At 41.5% G+C, this 18,644-nt stretch overlaps 1 protein-coding gene across 2 annotated transcripts in view; it reads left to right on the top strand.

The window, feature by feature from the left end:
* KCNN4 (potassium calcium-activated channel subfamily N member 4) overlaps positions 1 to 18,644 on the top strand; it is a 134,696-nt gene that overhangs the window by 86,170 nt on the left and 29,882 nt on the right. For both annotated transcript variants that reach the window (XR_004536477.1, XM_033914536.1), the window contains exon 4: positions 2,185 to 2,320. Coding sequence is in view for 1 of the 2 variants with exons in the window: in XM_033914536.1 (XP_033770427.1) it covers positions 2,185 to 2,320 (136 nt within the window). In the remaining variant the exon portion in view is untranslated. The remainder of the gene's footprint in view (positions 1 to 2,184; positions 2,321 to 18,644) is intronic.

Genomic DNA, 18,644 nt, shown 5'->3' with positions numbered 1-18,644 from the left:
ATTATTTATAGTATCAGGTACTATTTGCCAATTCTGTAACAGCAATTATGCATGAAATTGCTGTTATATAATAGGGTATAAGTTGGAAATCATGTGCCTAACTTTAGATGTGAACACTTAGGCCATGCCAAAGGTTGGTGTAAATGTTCATGCCTAAACCGTTCTGAGCTATTGGGAGGACGGGATAAAAATCTAAATAAATAAAATAAATAAATAAATAAATAAACCTAGCAGTTGCATGCATAAATGATAGTATCCTGTAACTTATGCATGCAGCTGCTAGACATGTCCTGGCCCACCTGTTCTCATGCCCTCTTTGTAGTTGCACGCTACAGCATTTAGGCTCTATGTCCCTGATTCTGTATAGTGCAAAGTTTTGTGTGCAAATCTGTGTGCAATGCCGATTTGCGTGCGCAACTTAATTGTTTAACAAGCTAATCAACACTGATAATTGGCAATTAACAAGTAATAATTGCTCTCATAACTTTAAGCATATTCTATAAAACTAGTGCATGTAAATTCTAGTGCGCAGATCTCAAAAGAAGGCATGGCCAGGAGAGAAGCATGGGCCTCCCCATGCCTCCCGCGCCCCCATTCTTTTTGTGCCTCCCCCCCATTCCACACTTGTTCTCTCCCTCCCCACCTCTCCTTCCCCACCCACGTACCTCTAAATCTTTGCCAGTGCGAGTGGCTTCGGCAGCATGCTCCTCACGCCAGCATTGGATTTCCCTCTGATGTCACTTCCTGGCCCCATGACCCAGAAGTGATTCAGAGGGGAACCAGGCTGGCACGAGCAAAAGGCAGAAGTTGCTCTCGCTAGCGAAGATAATACAGAGGTACGGGGTGGGGGGAGAGATGGCACGAGCATGACGAGGCACAGTGGAGAGGAGCCAGCGCCCCCACTGATTCGGCATCCGAGGCAGTCCGCACCCCACTTACTACGCTACTGCAAGTATTTAGGCCTGGTTTTCATTAGTCTAAATGGGAGCACCTAAATGTTAGTCACGCATACGGGGGCTAAGTCTGATTTTATAAACTGTGTATATCTTTGGAGACATTTTATAGAACGGCACCGATTTTTTTAGGCGTCACATATAGAATATGGCCCTAAGTTTATAAAATAGAGCCTAAGCGCAGTTGTGCACATAACTACAAATTAATGCCAATTAGTTCCAAATTAACACCACTTAAGTTAACAATTAACCCCCCTTCTACAAAACCACACAAGAGGTGTGCTGAATGCTCTGCGCTGCCCCAACAGTCATAGATTTCCTATGAGCTTTGGAGCAGCACAGAGCATTCAGGATGCCGGCCGGCACTATAAACCTCTTGTGCGGCTTTGTAAAAAGGGGCGGGGATAGGTTAGATACACTGCTGGCATTACTCCATAAATTGCATGCTCAAATTTGCACCCTAGTCGGAAATTTGGGCATCCAATTTTATAGAATCTGAGAGATAGTGCTAATATTCTGTACATTTAGGTGCACAAGAAGTCTATAACCTCAGGTGTCTAGTTTATTGAATAGGCCAGCTGTTCCCAATCCAATCCTTGGGGCACACCTAGTCCTATTAGGTTTTGAGGATATCCTCAACGAATATTCCTGAGTTAGATTAGCATGCAATGCTTTAAGAGAACTGAGTTGGAAAGGCTGGAATAGCCTTTGAAGTTAATATTCTATAATAGAATCAGGACACCCACTGTTATAGCATAAGCTCCCCGGGGCACCTGGATATAGAATTATCTCTTTCATTTCTTGGCATCCCGTTCAAAGCGTCTGTGCTGCTACAGATTCTTGTGTCATCCATCAACAGACATTTTTATTCCTCTGCAGTATCATTGATAAAGAAATTAAACCAAATTGGCACAGCCTCTTCACTTTCATTCAAGTGTATTCCTTTTAGAAAATACTCTTTGACTTCTGTTACCTAACCAGTTTCTCACCCAAAGTTAACATATCTTGACACAAAAAAGAATTTTTTTTATCCTATAAAGGAAGCTCATATCCATTCTGCCCCCACCCCTACCCCCACTATATGTGAACCCTGTATCCATTCAGCCCTATAATACCTCCATCTATTCAAAGCTCTTCTCTATGTCAGCAGTGTAACATATCATAGTATTTAAGTTCGTTATGCTATATAAATATCTCCTGATTGTTATAAGGAGCTTTCTCTTTGGCACAGGCAGAACACAGATGGGAGTGGACAGCTAACCAAAGCCATGTGGCTGATCCCCATCACCTTCCTCACTATTGGTTATGGAGATGTGGTCCCTGAGACTGTCTGCGGGAAGGTGGTTTGTCTGTGCACTGGAGTCATGGTGAGCAATCCCGAAGTTTGGAAGTTATGCTTCTGTGCAACAATAGTACAAGAACATTGATATGTGATGCAAACAGGACAGAGACTTTGGAGTAATTTATATATTTAAAAGCATGTTTAGCCCATCTATGATTTTAGCAGATTGCAAAGTGATATAAATCAAAAAATGCAAACAAAACATCATCAAAACTATATACTGTACAGTATATATAAGTTATAGGCAGGAGAGAAAGAGATAATGATTACTGTGGATGGGCAGACTAGATGGGCCATTTGGCCTTTATCTGCTGTCATGTTTCTAATATCCGTCCGATATTGAAAACAATTTAATCAGTCAGAAACAGCCGCTGACCAATTAATTCACTTGTTTGAGACTATCTGGTCATTTTCATCAGCACTTCAGTGGCTATCTCTGCTGAAAATGACCGGTTAGCACCGTAATTCAAAAAGCAGCGAACTCATGCGCATTCCAAGGGCAGAGTCAGATTAAGTGCTGATATTCAGCCCCTCACCACATAAATAAACCAAAAAAATTGGACCCCATAAATAGCAGACCTATGGCTTATGTGTTGAGGGGCTGAATAAGCCAAGTCCATCCCCCCAGATATTCAGTGCTGAAGCCTAGACAGGGTCTGGCCTTGTATATCCAAAAATAATGCAGGCAACGGAGAGCAAAATGGGTTCATAGACAAAAGCGCGCGACGACAAAGGTGCGACGACAACCCAGCGCAGACAACTGAGCGCAAGGCGGAAGTGCGCCGAAGAAAAACAGTATTTTAAAGGGCTCCGACGGGGGGTGTTGGTGGGGACCCCCCCCCCCACACTTTACTTAATAGAGATCGTGCCGGTGTTTGGGGGGTTTGGGGGGTTGTAACCCCCCTCATTTACTGGAAACTTAACTTTTTCCCTCTTTTTAGGGAAAAAGTGAAGTTTTCAGTATGTGGGGGGTTACAACCCCCCAAACCCCCCACAACGCCGGCGCGATCTCTGTTAAGTAAAGTGTGGGGGGGGTTCCCCCCAACACCCCTCGTTGGAGCCCTTTAAAATACTGTTTTTCTTCGGTGCGCTTCTGCCTTGCGCTCAGTTATTTGCGCTGGGTTGTCGGCGCGTGCTTTTGATCTGTCACCGCAAAATGCTTATTGCTGCTGGCTTTATAGAACAACTCATAACTAAAAACAAAACAAACATATAACCAGTCAGTGCACTGTAGCAGAAGAAAAAAAGCTGCCTCTTTTCATGGTGTCATAAAGAGAGATATTGTTCCTATAAAGGTCGGTGGGGGAAGCCCAGTTTGGAAACCATATGGAAATGAAGGATGTATTTCAGAGTCAGTTAGTCCAAATCACAAGCACCCTGCAAGATGAACCCAAATTATCAAACATAGCAACCAAACTATTATTCAAAAGCATTCTCTACAGAGAAATCTATAGGTGTCCTCCAGATTTTATATAGTTTGTCCAAATTTAGGTGCGGGATGCATGTGTAAGCGAATTAGTCGATTAAGTGCTAACAATCAATTTTGGAGTTAATTGGGACTTAATTGGCAGTGCCTTACACCCTGTTCTATAACATAAGCACCTAAAGTTCAAAAGCGCACAACTCTAAAGGGGACATGAGTGGGTCGGGGCGTTCCCAGAAATTAGGTGCAATGTTATGGAACAGTGTTTTTCAGCTCAATCCTGGAGTACCCTCTTGCCAGTCAGGTTTTCGGGATATCCACAGTGAAAATGAATGAAAGAAATTTGCCTATAATGGAGGCCATGTATGCAAATCAAGTTTATGCATATTCATTGTGAATATACTGAACACCTGACTGGCAAGGGGGTACTCCAGGACCGAGTTGAGAAACACTTCTATAGAATACCTGCATTTGCATGCCTAACTGCCATCCGTTATGTGCCAGCATTTACAACAGCCTTTGGCAAGCATAAATAGTTGCACCGAAGGTTAGGCGAGAAATTGTGCTAAAGTAGTATTCTAGAAAGGATGCTCCATGCAGAGCGCCCTCTACAGATTATTAGCTTAGTGCAAATCATCCCAGCACCTAACTTTGGGCACCATTTATTGAATCTAGCCTCTTATGTATACAAATCCATACATTCTTGTAACGAACCAGGTAGATACATTGATTAGTGTCAATCACTGTATACCCCAAAAAGCACACTCTCCAACACATGCCATTCTTCTTTCAGTGTGAGCTTCCCCAGGAGGGCATTAGTATCGCAGCCTAAGAACCCAGGGAACTGGGTTTGATTCCCACTGCAGCACCATGTTACTCTGGGCAAGTCACTAAGGGCCGGATTCTATAAAGGAATTCTATGCGAGCATTTAGTGTTCCAGGCTGCGGTAGAAACCTCTACCACAGTTTAGTAAAAAGTCGGGTTAATTGGCAAAATATCCTTAATAGCCTCAATAATTGAAAAATAAAATAAAAATTGGGCGATAGGTGTCTATCCAATTCTGTAAAAGATAGCTGCCTATTATATGGTGCTTAGAGGCGCCTAACGTCTAAGTGGGCATTTCTATGGGCAGAGCATGACTTAGGCGCCACTAAGCACAATTCTCTAAAAACTTAGATAACTGAAATGAAGGCCTTTAAAATCCTCGCCTACATTTCAGGTGCCTAAGGGGAAACGTCCAAAAACTGGCCTAAGTCGGCACTTAGACGATCATCAGCCAAAATCGTCCAAGTGCCGATAATAAAAATGGGTTTTGGACGTATTTTAAAACGACCTAGGCCTTCACAGTGCCGCTGAATGACCATAGCTAAATGGGGCATTTCAGGAGGAGTGTCGAGGGCAGGATTTGAGCGGGACGTGAGCAGGCTTAGACTTAGTCATACTGCATGTATAACCGAAAGTTATACAGCCTAGATGGAACTTGGACGTTGTGACTTAGACCATTTAAAACATGGTCTAAGTCACAAAAGCCCACCTAAAGTCACCAGATAAACACTGCAGACACAAACTACAGACCCCCGCACACTACCCCAGTGATCACCGACCTCCCCCCCAACCCCATAAAAATTGTAATCACACTTTTAAAATTCAGCCTTCAGACCATCATCACCTGGTAGCCTGGCATAGGAAAGCCTAGTCGACCTGCACAGAGGCAGCTTAAGTCATCCTGGGGGTGGGTTAGGGACCCATGGAGAGGAGGACCCATGCCCATAAGCCCCTGTAATCACTGCATTGATATTAAAATATGTGCACTCCCCTATACACCCCCAAAACCCTTTTGTACTGGCATATAAGTGGCTCCTGCAGCCATAAAGGCTATTGGGGTGGTAGATAAGTGGGTCTAGGGGATTCTGAAGGTGGTTTGGGGGGCTCACCATGACCTATAAGGGAGCTGTAGTGAGATGAAGACATGGCACCCTTTTTGTGAAGTTCACAGCAGTGCCCTGTAAGGTACCCCACTATTTAGGTGCCATGTCTGGGTGTTCAGTCCATCACTTTGCAGACCCCTCCCACGTCCAACAGGGCTTGTTCTAGGCTTGGACGAAAATGTAGTATAAAGATAGATGATTTAGCGGCTTCGACAATCAGATCGGAAGGACGTATAGTTAGACGATTTTCGAAACACAAAAAAATTTGAACGTATTTTTCAAAAATGTGTCCTAATATGTTTTTTACTTTGGACGACTTGCGACTTGGACAAAAATGGACTTAGATGTTCCTTTCGATTATGCCCCTATAAGTTTACATAGGCGCCGCTAGCCGCCTGATTGACACGCAGTGGGTGCCATATTTCTAGGCGCAAGCTGATTTAGGCATCATTTATAGAATCGACCCATTAACCCTCTATTGCCCCAAGTACAAAATAAGGACTTATATATAATACGTAGGCCACTTAGATTGCACCACAGAAAAGTAGTATATCAAATCCCTTCCCTTAACTTCAATCTTACCAGCCTTAAAGGGTCAAGAGTATATTTGGAATATGTGACCTAAACAACAATGAAAGACTTTACAATCTATGAAGCAAACAGATAGTATAAGAATAATATTAATATCGGTGTATAAAAGTATTAAAATAGTATAAAATAATATTAAAATCAGTGTATAAAAATATGTACTGTATTTAGTTTTGAATTTATGTCCTTAAAATTTATCCCTTATTTATTTATTGTACGTACTTGATGCCCCATTTCACCAAACAACTCAGAGTGGTTTAGGAAAAAAAAAATCAAAATATAACGTATGCTTTACGAAATGACCATACTGCAACCAGCAATGTGGATTATAACAAAATTAAAGGGCTTATTTATAATATGTAGCAGCCTGACTCCTGCTGTGAGACTTCCAGAAGGGATCAGTGGCCATCTTATGAGCAACTAAATGACATAATGCAGCTTAGTAAATTGGGAATTAAATCAGCGTTTTTCAGTTTCTTTTCCATTGAGACACACCTGAGAGACAATGTTCACATGCATGACACACTGAACACTACAATTCAGTACTGAACAAAGATAAACCCCTAAATATCATTTCATAGTGCTAACATGAATACAAATGCCATGGCATTAACAGCCTGGGGTGGGGGGAGAGAGTAAAGGCTAGAGGCCTGCAACATTTCCAGTTAGGGTTGGCGAAAGAAGTAGAGATTTGTTATGGAGATTTCCAGTACTTCACTTCCTGGTTCTCAACTTTCCCCAACCTGCCACACACATGATTGTTAAAGAAAGCACAAGTTTATGTTTATTCAGATTTCATGCAGTAGAATACCTAGGGAGGTGGGGGGGGGGGGAGATCCGCCACGGGTGCACGCCCCAAGGGGGTGCGCAGGAGAGAGCTAAGTGTTCTCCCTAGGGCAGGGGTGCCCAATAGGTCGATCGCGATCGACGGGTAGCTCGCCAAGGCAAAGTGAGTCGATCACCCAGGACTCACTTTGCCTTGGCGATCTATCGGGCCGATCAGTCTTCCTCTCCCCGACGTCAATTCTGCCGTCGGAGAGGAAGTTCGGGCCAGCCAATCGCTGCCTGGCTGGGAGGAACTTCCTCTCCGACGGCAGAATTGACGTTGGGGAGAGGAATGCTGGTCGGCCCGAAGCAGGGAGAGCATGGGGCGGCAGCGGCGGCGGCTTTGGGGCCTGTTATCCATTGGTGGCGGTTTGGGTCCTGTTCCCCGATGGCAGCGGCAGTGGCTTGGGGAAGGGCAGGGAGAAAGAAAGAAAGGGGGCAGGCAGGGAGACAGAAGGAAAGAAGAGAAACAGAAAAAAAGAAAGGGGGCATGAAGAGAGAAAGAAAGAAAGGTCAGGGAGAGAGGAAGAAAAAGTTGGGGGAGGGAATGAGGTGTGGAGGAGAGGAAGCATACAGGTTGAAAGAAAGATTGGATGCACAGTCAGAAGAAGAAAGTGCATCCAGAGACTCATGAAATCACCAGACAAGGTAGGAAAAATGATTTTATTTTAAATTTATTGATCAAAATGTGTCTGAATTTATATCTGCTGTCTATATTTTACAATATGGTCCCCTTTTACTAAACCGCAATAGTGGTTTTTAGCGCAGGGAGCCTATGAGCGTCGAGAGCAGCGCAGGGCATTCAGCGCAGCTCCCTGCGCTAAAAACTGCTATTGTGGTTTAGTAAAAAGGGAGGGGGGTGGGTATTTGTCTATTTTTGTATGGTTGTTACTGAGATGACAGTGCATAGAGTCATCTGCTTTACCTCTTTGAAAAAACCCCGGAATAGGAATGATAATTAACAATCCTATGCGTACAGTGTGCGTTGTGTTTTTTTTAAATTTTATTGTTGGTAGATCATTTTGACTTGGCCACAAAGGTAAGGGGGAGGGAGGGAGGGGAGCTGCTGAAAGACATCTAGTAATCCTTGCAGGCTTGACTGTGCAGGGAATTATTTTTGTAAAATCGTATTTTGTTATGTGTCTGGCATTATTTAGACTTTAATTTCTATGAATGAATAGAATGAAATTGCTTGTTTTTATGTGCATGCGCTGAAGGAAAGTGGAGAGAGAATGGGCTGAGGACGCTGAAGGGAAATGGGGAAGAGAGAGTGGGGAGAAGACGCTGATTTATAAATTGACAATTTTACAGAATATTGTTTCTTTTTATACTTTAATATAAACAATTCAAAGCTTGTGTGGATGGAATCAGGTGGTTTGCGGGGATGGGGACCGAGCTTACAGGGATTAGTCCAATAAAATGGTATTTTTTTATTTCTCATTATTTGTTTTATTTTTATTTGTTAATTTGTAAAGTGGTGATTGTTATGTATCAGTTTTTTCAAATTTACATCTACTGTCTTTATATTTTGCACTGTATTAGAGGACGTGTGTTACTGTTTTTGTGGTGTTGCATTGTATCCAGGGTTTGGTTTCTTGGCGGTTCAGTTTAACTTTTGTCTACATATTTCTATTTTTAGTTTGTGATTATTCCATATTGGGTGAGGGTGTATCTCTGTTCTGTGTGTATGAAAAGAACATAGTTTTCAGTTGGCATTGACTACAGGATCAATTGACTGTGCGTGATCTGGCTTGTTTAGTTTTACAATGTATGTGTTGGTGTTCTAGTGCTCACTGCAGTGTTTAAGATGCTGCCTTTTCCTAGGTACACTCTTGTTGTGCGATATGTGGATTGTTACTAAAAGTCATATTTTTCATATAGATGGGGGGGAGGTGTCAAAAAATGATGGGCCCCGGGTGCCATATACCCTAGGTATGCCACTGATTTCATGTACTACCTTTTAGTAAAATCAAGGAAGTGTAGAAAAACATTAGTAAACCAATAACAAACCAGGAAACTAAAATGAACTCCAATTAAAAAGAAAAAGAGAAAATAAAACCAAGACGAGATAGAAGACAGGCAGCAGAAAGAGGAATACACCATGAGGAACCCTCTTAGACAGGTTTCAGATCAGCCTTAAATTTGGGATGGGAAACTTCTAATTACAGCTGCACGGGAAGTGAGTTCCACAATGATGGTCCAAGAAAGAAAAAAACACTCCTCCTGGAGTCAAGGTGTATGGCAGAGAAAAAAAAGAAGGGGGGGGGGGAACAACCAAAGAAATAAGGAGTTATAAAAGAAAACAGAAGCATAGCTAGGGTAACAGGAGTTCAGTATTATTATTAATAATAGCTTTATTTATATCCCACCATACCTTATAGTTCAGAGCGATTTACATCAAGATGAACTGCATAATATGTAGCGAGAATACATTAAAATACACAGCGTGAAAATACATCAGCATACACACAAATTATCAAACCAGTAAAAAATTTTTATTTTTTTTTGTTTATGCTTTTTCAAACAATAACACAAGTATCCACTTGTTACAGCAACTCAGAATATCCAATAATAACACAGTAAGTTCCAATATTAACATAATAATCAAAGAAAATCATTCCAATATTTGTCTTTTTAAAATGAAAACATTCAAAAGAAATTTTTAGACTCTTAGGAAGACCTCAAATGTAAAGGAGAGATAAAATTTCAGAGATAGGGAGATCTCAATTTACAAGAAACAAAACCCAATATAATTTAAAAAATGGCTTAACGTGCATTAACCATCCGGTCTTAATTACTGCTACCCTTACAGCATTTTCTTAGTATCCAGAAAGCTACGAAGGTGTTCAAGCGTGTAAAAGATGTATTTAATTCCGGTGTATCATATCAAACATTTACAAGGATAACTAAGCAGAAAAGTAAAAATTTTAACAAATTTGTCGAATAAATGAACCTTCAGTGAACTTCAAAATGCTTGATGCGAAAATGAATTCAGAAGTAAATTACTTAAGATTTTGTTCCAAACACCTGCCTGAAAAGATAATGTTTTATCAAGATATCTTTTAAACTGGCATCCTTTAAAAGTCGGAAATGAAAACCAAGACATTCTACGTGTAAAATGAATTTTGTCTAGAACAGGGGGTAGGCAATTCTGGTCCTCGAGAGCTGGAGCTAGGTCAGGTTTTTAGGATATCCACAATGAATATGTATGAGATGGATTTGCATACACTGCCTCCTTGAGATGCAAATCCATTTCATACATATTCATTGTAGATATCCTGAAAACCTGACCTGGCTCCGGCTCTTGAGGACCAGAATTGCCTACCCCTGGTCTAGAAGAACAAAATGTTCCATAAGGTAAATAGGTGCAGTACCAAAAACTGTTTTATAACATAAACAACCACATTTGAATATTATTCTGGCTTCAACAGGTAACCAATGTAATCTAATATAATAAAATGATAGGCCGCGCATGCGCACTAAAAAAACGTGTTCCCTGATCCGTCGCGAAAACACGAGTGCGCATGCGCGGGTTTTACGTCACCACCTGCTCGCTTAGTACGTCACAGCCTCCCTGCTCTACACAAGCCCGACCGCAGCCAGACGACGATCTCCGTTCCTCCTGCCGCCGCAGATCTCCGTTCCTCCTTTGCCACCCACCCCCTTCTCTTCCCCACAGCCTCCCTGCTCTCCACAAGCCGGACCGCAGCCAGACGCCGATCTCCGTTCCAACTGCCGCCGCCGATCTCCGTTCCTCTTTTGACACCCACCCCCTTCTCTTCCCGCAGGCCCGAATGGCGATTCCAGCAGCGTGTGCATCAGTCTTCACACACTGCTTCGGGCCCTTCTACTGCCCTGATTTGCTCTGCTGCGTCTCTGATGATGTCATCAGGGACGTGCCAGAGTAAATCAGGGCAGTAGAAGGACCCGAAGCAGCGTGTGGAGACTGATGCAAGCGCTGCTGTAATCACCACGTTTGTAGTCCGGACCGCAGGAAGGGAAAGGGGGGAGGGGTTGAGGAAACGCTAATGCTGCTGCACAGGAAACTGGTGGGGGAGGAGGGAAATGGAGGGGGAGGGAATGCTGCTTTGGATAGACAGAGAGAGAGGAAGAGAAACACAAAGAAAATAAGAAAGACACAGGGGCAGGTGCACAGGGAACTGGTGTGGGGGGAGGGAAATGGAGGGGGATGGAATGCTGCTTTGGACAGACAGACAGAGGGAGAAAGAAGAAAGACACAGGGGCAGGGAGATACACAGAAAGACAGACAGGCAAAGGAGGCCAGGGACAGAGACAGACAGAAAGGACAGCGGGAGCCGCGTCAGGAGGGGTGCGGGATGCGGCAGTGGGAACTTTTCCAATGGGTGCAACTGGGCGGCTGTCGGGAACCTCTGATCAAGGACAGAGCAAGGTAAGAGTATCATAGGGATAAGAAGGAGGAGGGGGGATAAAAAAGGAAGGGATGCCTACTGCTGGACAGGGGGAGAAGGAAAGAGATGCTGATGGACAGGGGGGGGTGAAGAAAAAGGAACAGAGGACAGCCAAGGAAAAATAAAGGCAGAAAGAAAGAAAGCGGCTAAGGAGAGAGAGAGAAAGAAATAAAGACAGACACACACATATGTTCTAGCACCCGTTAATGTAACGGGCTTAAAGACTAGTTTCTTATAATATGGTGTAATATGTTCAAATTTCTTCAGACCAAAAATTAAACGTATGTCTGTGTTTTGAATAATTCTCAGTCTTTTGATGTGTTTTTTTCATAGGATCCCAAGTAAATGATGTTGCAGTAATCCAAAGTGCTTAAAATGAGAGATTGTACTAACAGTTTAAATGACGCAAAATCAAAATAAAATTTTAAAGAATGTAATTTCCATAATATATGAAAACATTTTTTAACCAAAATGTCAGTATGGGCATCAAATGTCAACAATGGATCTACAGTAACTCCTAAAATTGTTATAGTAGAATCTATAGGAAAATTTCACCCATTCAAGTTTAGAGAGGTTTCCTTAATTCTGCTAGTTGGATAAGCCAGGAAAATCTTTGTTTTTTCTGGATTCAATTTCAGCTTAAAATATTTGGTCCATTGTTCTACAAGATTAAGGGCTCCTTTTACAATCACCAGACAAGAGGAGGCGGTAGCGGCTAGCACGCGGGGCATTTTAGTGCGCACTATTCTGTGCGTTAAGGCCCTAATGCACCTTTGTAAAAAGAACCCTAAATATGGATAATATGAAATGTTTAGTTTCAAATGACAGTGAAGTAATGGGAATAATAATAGTAATATCATCTGCATAGATATACGTTTGCAACTATCTCATTATGTCATCTGACCATAACCATTCCAAACCTGGCCTGAATACATTAAATTATACAAAAAAATAAAATGCCACACCACTATAATTATTTTCTAACAACCTTCAGTGTTCCAGTGGAAATGATGAAAGTTTCCTCAAACAATGTATTGCCACAGTTACAGTTTAGCTTAAAACCCCTGAGGTCACATATTGAATAAAGACTTCACATCTTTCAAATCAAAAAACATAGGTTTTAGTATCACCACAGCAAATTCCAACTTGTAAAAGCAGAACCTTAAGTAATTTTTAGGCCCAATATTCAGCTGGTGGCAATCAGTGTTTTGATGACCGCCTCCGGTGTTATACCCAGAAATTCAATGCCGGCCATGTCCAGGTATACGGGGAGCTGGCGAAAACATAACCTGCTATAAAGAACCACAAAAAGATAGGTCTACAGTTTGTGCAGTCGTATTTATGCAGTTATCTTAGCTGGTTAACAGAGGACTTTATCAGGGGCCACTAAGCACGTTAGCACACACAATCGTGTGGAAAATCAGGGGCGGGAAACTGCACGGGGACACCAAGAAATTCTTTTTCACTGAAAGGGTGGTTGATCGCTGGAATAGTCTTCCACTTCAGGTTATTGAGGCCAGCAGCGTGCCTGATTTTAAGGCCAAATGGGATAGACACGTGGGATCTATTCACAGAGAAAGGTAGGGGAGGGTCATTGGGGTGGGCAGACTAGATGGGCCGTGGCCCTTATCTGCCGTCTATTTCTATGTTTCTATGTTAACCGCTAAAGACGCCTATTATATTCCTATGGGTGTCTTTAGCAATTAGCACATGCTAACATAATTGCATGCGCTTAGCACCCTTTGATGAATTCCCCCAAATGCTGAAAATCAGCACTTAACAGGCTAAATGCCGACTCTACCCCAGATCACCCCCAAAATAGCTGGTTTCAGCTTGGGCACTAACCAGGCATTTTCAAAAGCACTGCCCAGTTAAGTGCCACTGAAATTGCCCGATTAGCCATAGACAGGATATTTAAATAGCCAGAGGCCTCTCCTGGCTGTTTACATTTTTTTGAATATTTGGCCTTTCAGTCCCATCTTCTATTCAAAGCATATCTCTCAAAGATTTAAAAAAAAAAAATCTGTGCAATAAATCAACTGCTCAGCATACACTGATTTTTTTTCTTTCTTTTAGCTATATACTCTGATTATCAGGTGAGTTTAGGATGAATTGTGAATGATTCTGTTTGTTTAATTTAGTGGTTACATAGAAACATAGAAAAAGCGGCAGAAAAGGGCTACAGCCCACCAAGTCTGCCCATTCCAAGTATCCCCCCCCCTGAATTTACTTCCTTAAAGATCCCACAAGAGTATCCCATTTATTCTTAAAATCCGTCACGCTGCTGGCCTTTACCACCTGGAGTGGTAGTCTGTTCCAATGATCCACCACTCTTTCGGTGAAGAAGTACTTCCTGGAGTCGCCGTGAAACTTCCCTCCCCTGACTTTCAGCGGATGTCCTCTGGTGGTCGAGGGACCCATGGGCCAGAAGATATCATCTTCTGACTCGATGCGTCCCGTGATGTATTTATACGTTTCGATCATATCTCCCCGTTCTCTTCTTTCCTCGAGTGAGTACAGTCGCAACTTCTGTAGTCTTTCACCATACGGGAGATCCTTGAGCCCCACGACCATCCTGGTGGCCGTTCGCTGAACCGACTCGATCCTTAGCACGTCCTTTCGGTAGTGTGGTCTCCAAAACTGAACACAGTACTCCAAGTGCGGCCTCACCATGGCTTTGTACAACGGCATCATAACTTCAGGTCTCCTGCTGACGAAACCTCTGCGGATACACCCCAATATTTGTCTTGCCTTGGAGGAAGCCTTCTCCACTTGATTGGCAACTTTCATGTCTTCACTAATGATCACTCCTAGATCGCTCCTAGACCGTAATATACCCTTGAAGAAGCACATAATGAGCAAAACACAGCCCATGTTCGGAATTGCTCTGTTTGGGCCATTCAATGGCGCCAATATTGAGACCACAGGAGGCAGCCTAGCTACCTCCTGCAGTCCGAAGTGATTCCAGATATTCAATGACAGAGCCATATGCAGCCACTGGCCAGCTAAGGCAACATGGTGAAAGAGAAACCTACTGTTTAGGTGGGTCTTGAATATTAGCAATGACCGGCTATGTCAATCAACATAGCTGGTCACTGGCCCATCCAGCAAACTGGATATTCAGCGGGAGATAGCCAGTTATCACTGAATACTGGGAGAGGGGGCGGGGGATGTGTCTAAATATATCTTTAGGAAGATTTATAGATCATTTGTATACATAAGATGTGTATGAACCAATAGGTTTTTAACAAGCTGATGCACGGAATCTATTTCTTTTTCTTTTTGTCAAATATCTTTATTGATAGCCAAGGATAAAACACACAGCAAAATACAAATTTGTAATATCCGTAAGCACAAAGGGGCTGATTCTATAAACGATACCCTAATCGCGGATGCCTAGCAATGCCTAACAAAAATTCATCAGCAACTCAATTGGTTAAATGGCATGTTAATGATCAAATTCAAAACAATGAGATTAACAATTAAATTACTAGAAAAATGTTTGTTATATTGTGTCAAATGGAGGGCTAATCATCAGAGACTTAATAGGTTGTGGAGAAAAAGCCTCACATCTCACTCAATAGTACCATACATGTGGAAGGGCTTAATCGAAAGGAACATCTAAGTCCATTTTCATCTAAGTCGCAAGTCATCCAAAGTAAAAAAACAGCCTAGGACACATTTTTGAAAAATACGTCCCAAATTTTTTTTGTTTCGAAAATCATCTAACTATACGACCTGCCAATCTGATCATTCAAGTCCCTAAATCGACCATCTTTATACCACACTTTCGTCCAACACATCTAAACTCCACCACAAATCTGCCCAATAGTATGCCTACTTGCTGATAAGCGCCTACCAAGTTAGGCACCTAGTGGCAAATTAAATTTTTTAATTGGTTTTTAATGGTTCTTTCAATTATAAGTGCCAATTAAGCCAATTAAAAAAATTAAGTTAGGTGTCTAGATCAGCTAGGCCCTCCAATCTAGGCACCAACTGTAGGCCCTTTTATAGAATCAGGGCCTAACTGCTAATTTTAAGCAGTGATAACTGCTAGGTGCTACTGAAAAATTAGTGAATAGCCTCGAATGAATAATTTAACTGGTAAGTAGCCATTTCAAGCTGGTTAAATCATTTTGAATAGCGACCAGAATATGATCGTGTGGGACATTTCCCATATTAACCAATTAAAGAGCTTGATGCAAGAACACCTGGCATAGTGACCTGAATCTGCAGTGCCACAGTAGAGAGGAGCAACTGGGCAATTAGGTAGGCATAAAATTTATTATATGGTATTTATGAAAATTTTGATACACCACTCCTCCAGGCCAACCTTTTTTCGATAGTTTACAAAATAGACAAGCATAAATATATACATAAAAACAGTCAGCCAGACATAATAACACCTAAAGACATCCCTAATTAGCAACCCACTAACCCTCAACCTCAGTCACTACTCCCTTAAGTCTTATCAAATCAATGAAACCCAAATAGGGTCACCTAGCAGCTTTGATCCTCATAAGAATTGCCATACTGGATCAGACCAATGGTCCATCTAGCCCAGCATCCTGCTTCCACAGTGCCTAATCCAGGTCACAAGTACCAGGCAGAAACCCAAAGATGAATGAGTAGCCCTGTAGTCAGCAGGATTTAAACCTGTGCAGGGAGACCCCAATGGATTTCCAGTTTCATCAACTTAACCACTCAACCATGACTACTACCTAAGCCTCAGCCTCAAGCCCCTCACATTTCTCTAAACAAACAGGGGGCAATTCTAGGACTTGATGTCTCTGTTAAAGGCGCTATAATGTCATTATAGAATACTAGAATGAACCCAAATTGGGGTGCCAAATATGGGCACAACCGTTTATGCAGGTCACAGGCAGGCATACATGACGTGCATTCTTCCATCATGCAAACCGTGTAGCCCACAGTATTCTATAAGTTATGAACACAAGTTGAAGACACACCCATAGCCCCATGCTCTGTCTACATATATGTCCCCCCTTGAAGTTGCAGGCTAAAGCAGTGTCTCTCAAACTGTGTGCCATGGTACAGTGGTGTGCCCTGAAGAGATTCCAGAATTTTTTACTTTATTTTTAAAAATTCCCTTCATAAGTATACAGTACACTAGAATAAATGGCATGTACGTCACATACACAAGAGTCTGTCAATGTTATGAGCGTCTGTGTGTGTATGGATACAACCGCCCGGACAAGCATCATTCTTTGACGTGATTGGTCCTTGAAAACTAACAGCAAGTAATTTTATTTTTTATGGAGTAGCTATCCTAACTTGAACAACAAAAGCAATCAAGGCTTTGTTACCGATTGGATCTTCTCGTTTTTGCGAACTTGGATTTTCAGCTCTGACAGAAATTAAATTTAAAAAAAAGAAAACGACTGCAAATGGTGGATGGTGAAATGTGTGTTTGCTTTTCGACTATTGAGCCACATTTTGAGTTAATTTACACTCAAAAACAAGCTCGTGCATCGCATTGATTAGCAATTCTATTCTATCTACTTTAGTTTCACCGTTATTACAATTACCCATACATAGCTTAAAGAACTTTAAATAAATAACTCTCAAATTAAATTTTTTGTTGGTTGTGCAATTTTATAACTGAAATTATGTGCCATGAAAAGCATTTTGCTCCTTTTAATGTGCCAAAACTAAAAATGTTTGAGAGACATTGGCTATAGCATGTAGATGCAACCTTAAATAATAGTGCCTAGTATGCTTACAAATATAATTGCCAGTTCTGGCACCTCTTATGCATGCCTAGCTACCAAATAAAAGGGTTACAGTCGTATGTAGCTAAAAGATCAAAAAAAGAAACGTACTGTATGTTGATTTAACAGAAGAACCTCATTCACACCCAATCAAAAATCCACAGACGAAAAAGTTCAAATAATAATAGTGAATATGAAAAATGGAGAAAAACGGGCCTCATCCACGATTGGCCAGGACTACACAGTATCCTAAGCCTCTCGTTTCATCACTGGTCCGAAAAATAACTCCGTACATAAATATATTTTCTTATCAATCTTTCATTTCATTTCATTTTATCAATTATTTAAATTACTTTCACAAATTCTTCTTCTTCTGTTGAATATATATCACTTTCATGTAAATAAGAGGTAAATTCTGTGTAAAAGAAAATTGCAGTGGCTAAAACTAGAGGTTTTTTTCGGACCAGTGATGAAATGAGAGGCTTAGGGTACTGTGTAGTCCCGGCCAATCGTGGATGAGGCCTGTTTTTCTCCGTTTTTCATATTCACTATTATTATTTGAACTTTTTCATCTGTGGATTTTGATTGGGTGTGAATGAGGTTCTTCTGTTAAATCAACATATAGTACGTTTCTTTTTTTGATCTTTTACCTCTTACGCATGTAAATGGCACATACATGTAGGTGCCAAATAATTAGAATTGCCCTTGTAAGGCTTGAGTACCTGATTAAATTCATGTAAACCGTTCTGAGCTCCCCTGGGAAAACGGGATAGAAAACTGAATAAAATAAAAATAAATTAAAAATACTACCTACTTGGTAATATATAAGTAATATTTAATATTTTATTTCTTATTAGATATTGTTATGTTTCTTTATCAAAGAATTTCTTTTTATGTAAAATAAAGCTGAATAAATTAAAAAAAAAAAATACTACCTACTTATCACATATATAGCGCTAAAAGGTGTACACAGCGCTGAACATTTTGACATTTATAGATGATCCCTGCTCAGAAGAGCTTACAATCTAACTTGGACAGACAGACATGACATACAGGGTTGGGGATGCAGATCCCAAAGGTGAAAGGAGTTAGGAGTCGAAAGCACTCTCAAAGAGGTTTCACTTTTAACTGGGCCTTGAACTCTGCCAGAGACGGAGCCTGCCGTATGGATTCGGGCAGCTTGTTCCAAGCATATGGCGCAGCAAGGCAGAAGGGACGGAATTCTGGATAATCAAACTGTCCCTTCAGATCCACAGATAAGGACAATTACTATCTGACTGTAACCTTGCAGTGTAACCAGAAATAGCTGGTGCGCCTCCCTCATGCTAATGATGACTCAGAAATGAGTCAAGATGGGATTCATATTGTGGAACAATGTCAAGTGTGGCAGTTCTTACCCACATGTCTCATATCTGCCAATAC

The sequence above is a fragment of the Geotrypetes seraphini genome, chromosome 11 (assembly GCF_902459505.1).
Source record: "Geotrypetes seraphini chromosome 11, aGeoSer1.1, whole genome shotgun sequence".
Classification (NCBI taxonomy): Eukaryota; Metazoa; Chordata; class Amphibia; order Gymnophiona; family Dermophiidae; genus Geotrypetes; species Geotrypetes seraphini.
This window is presented reverse-complemented; position numbering and strand designations above follow the sequence as displayed.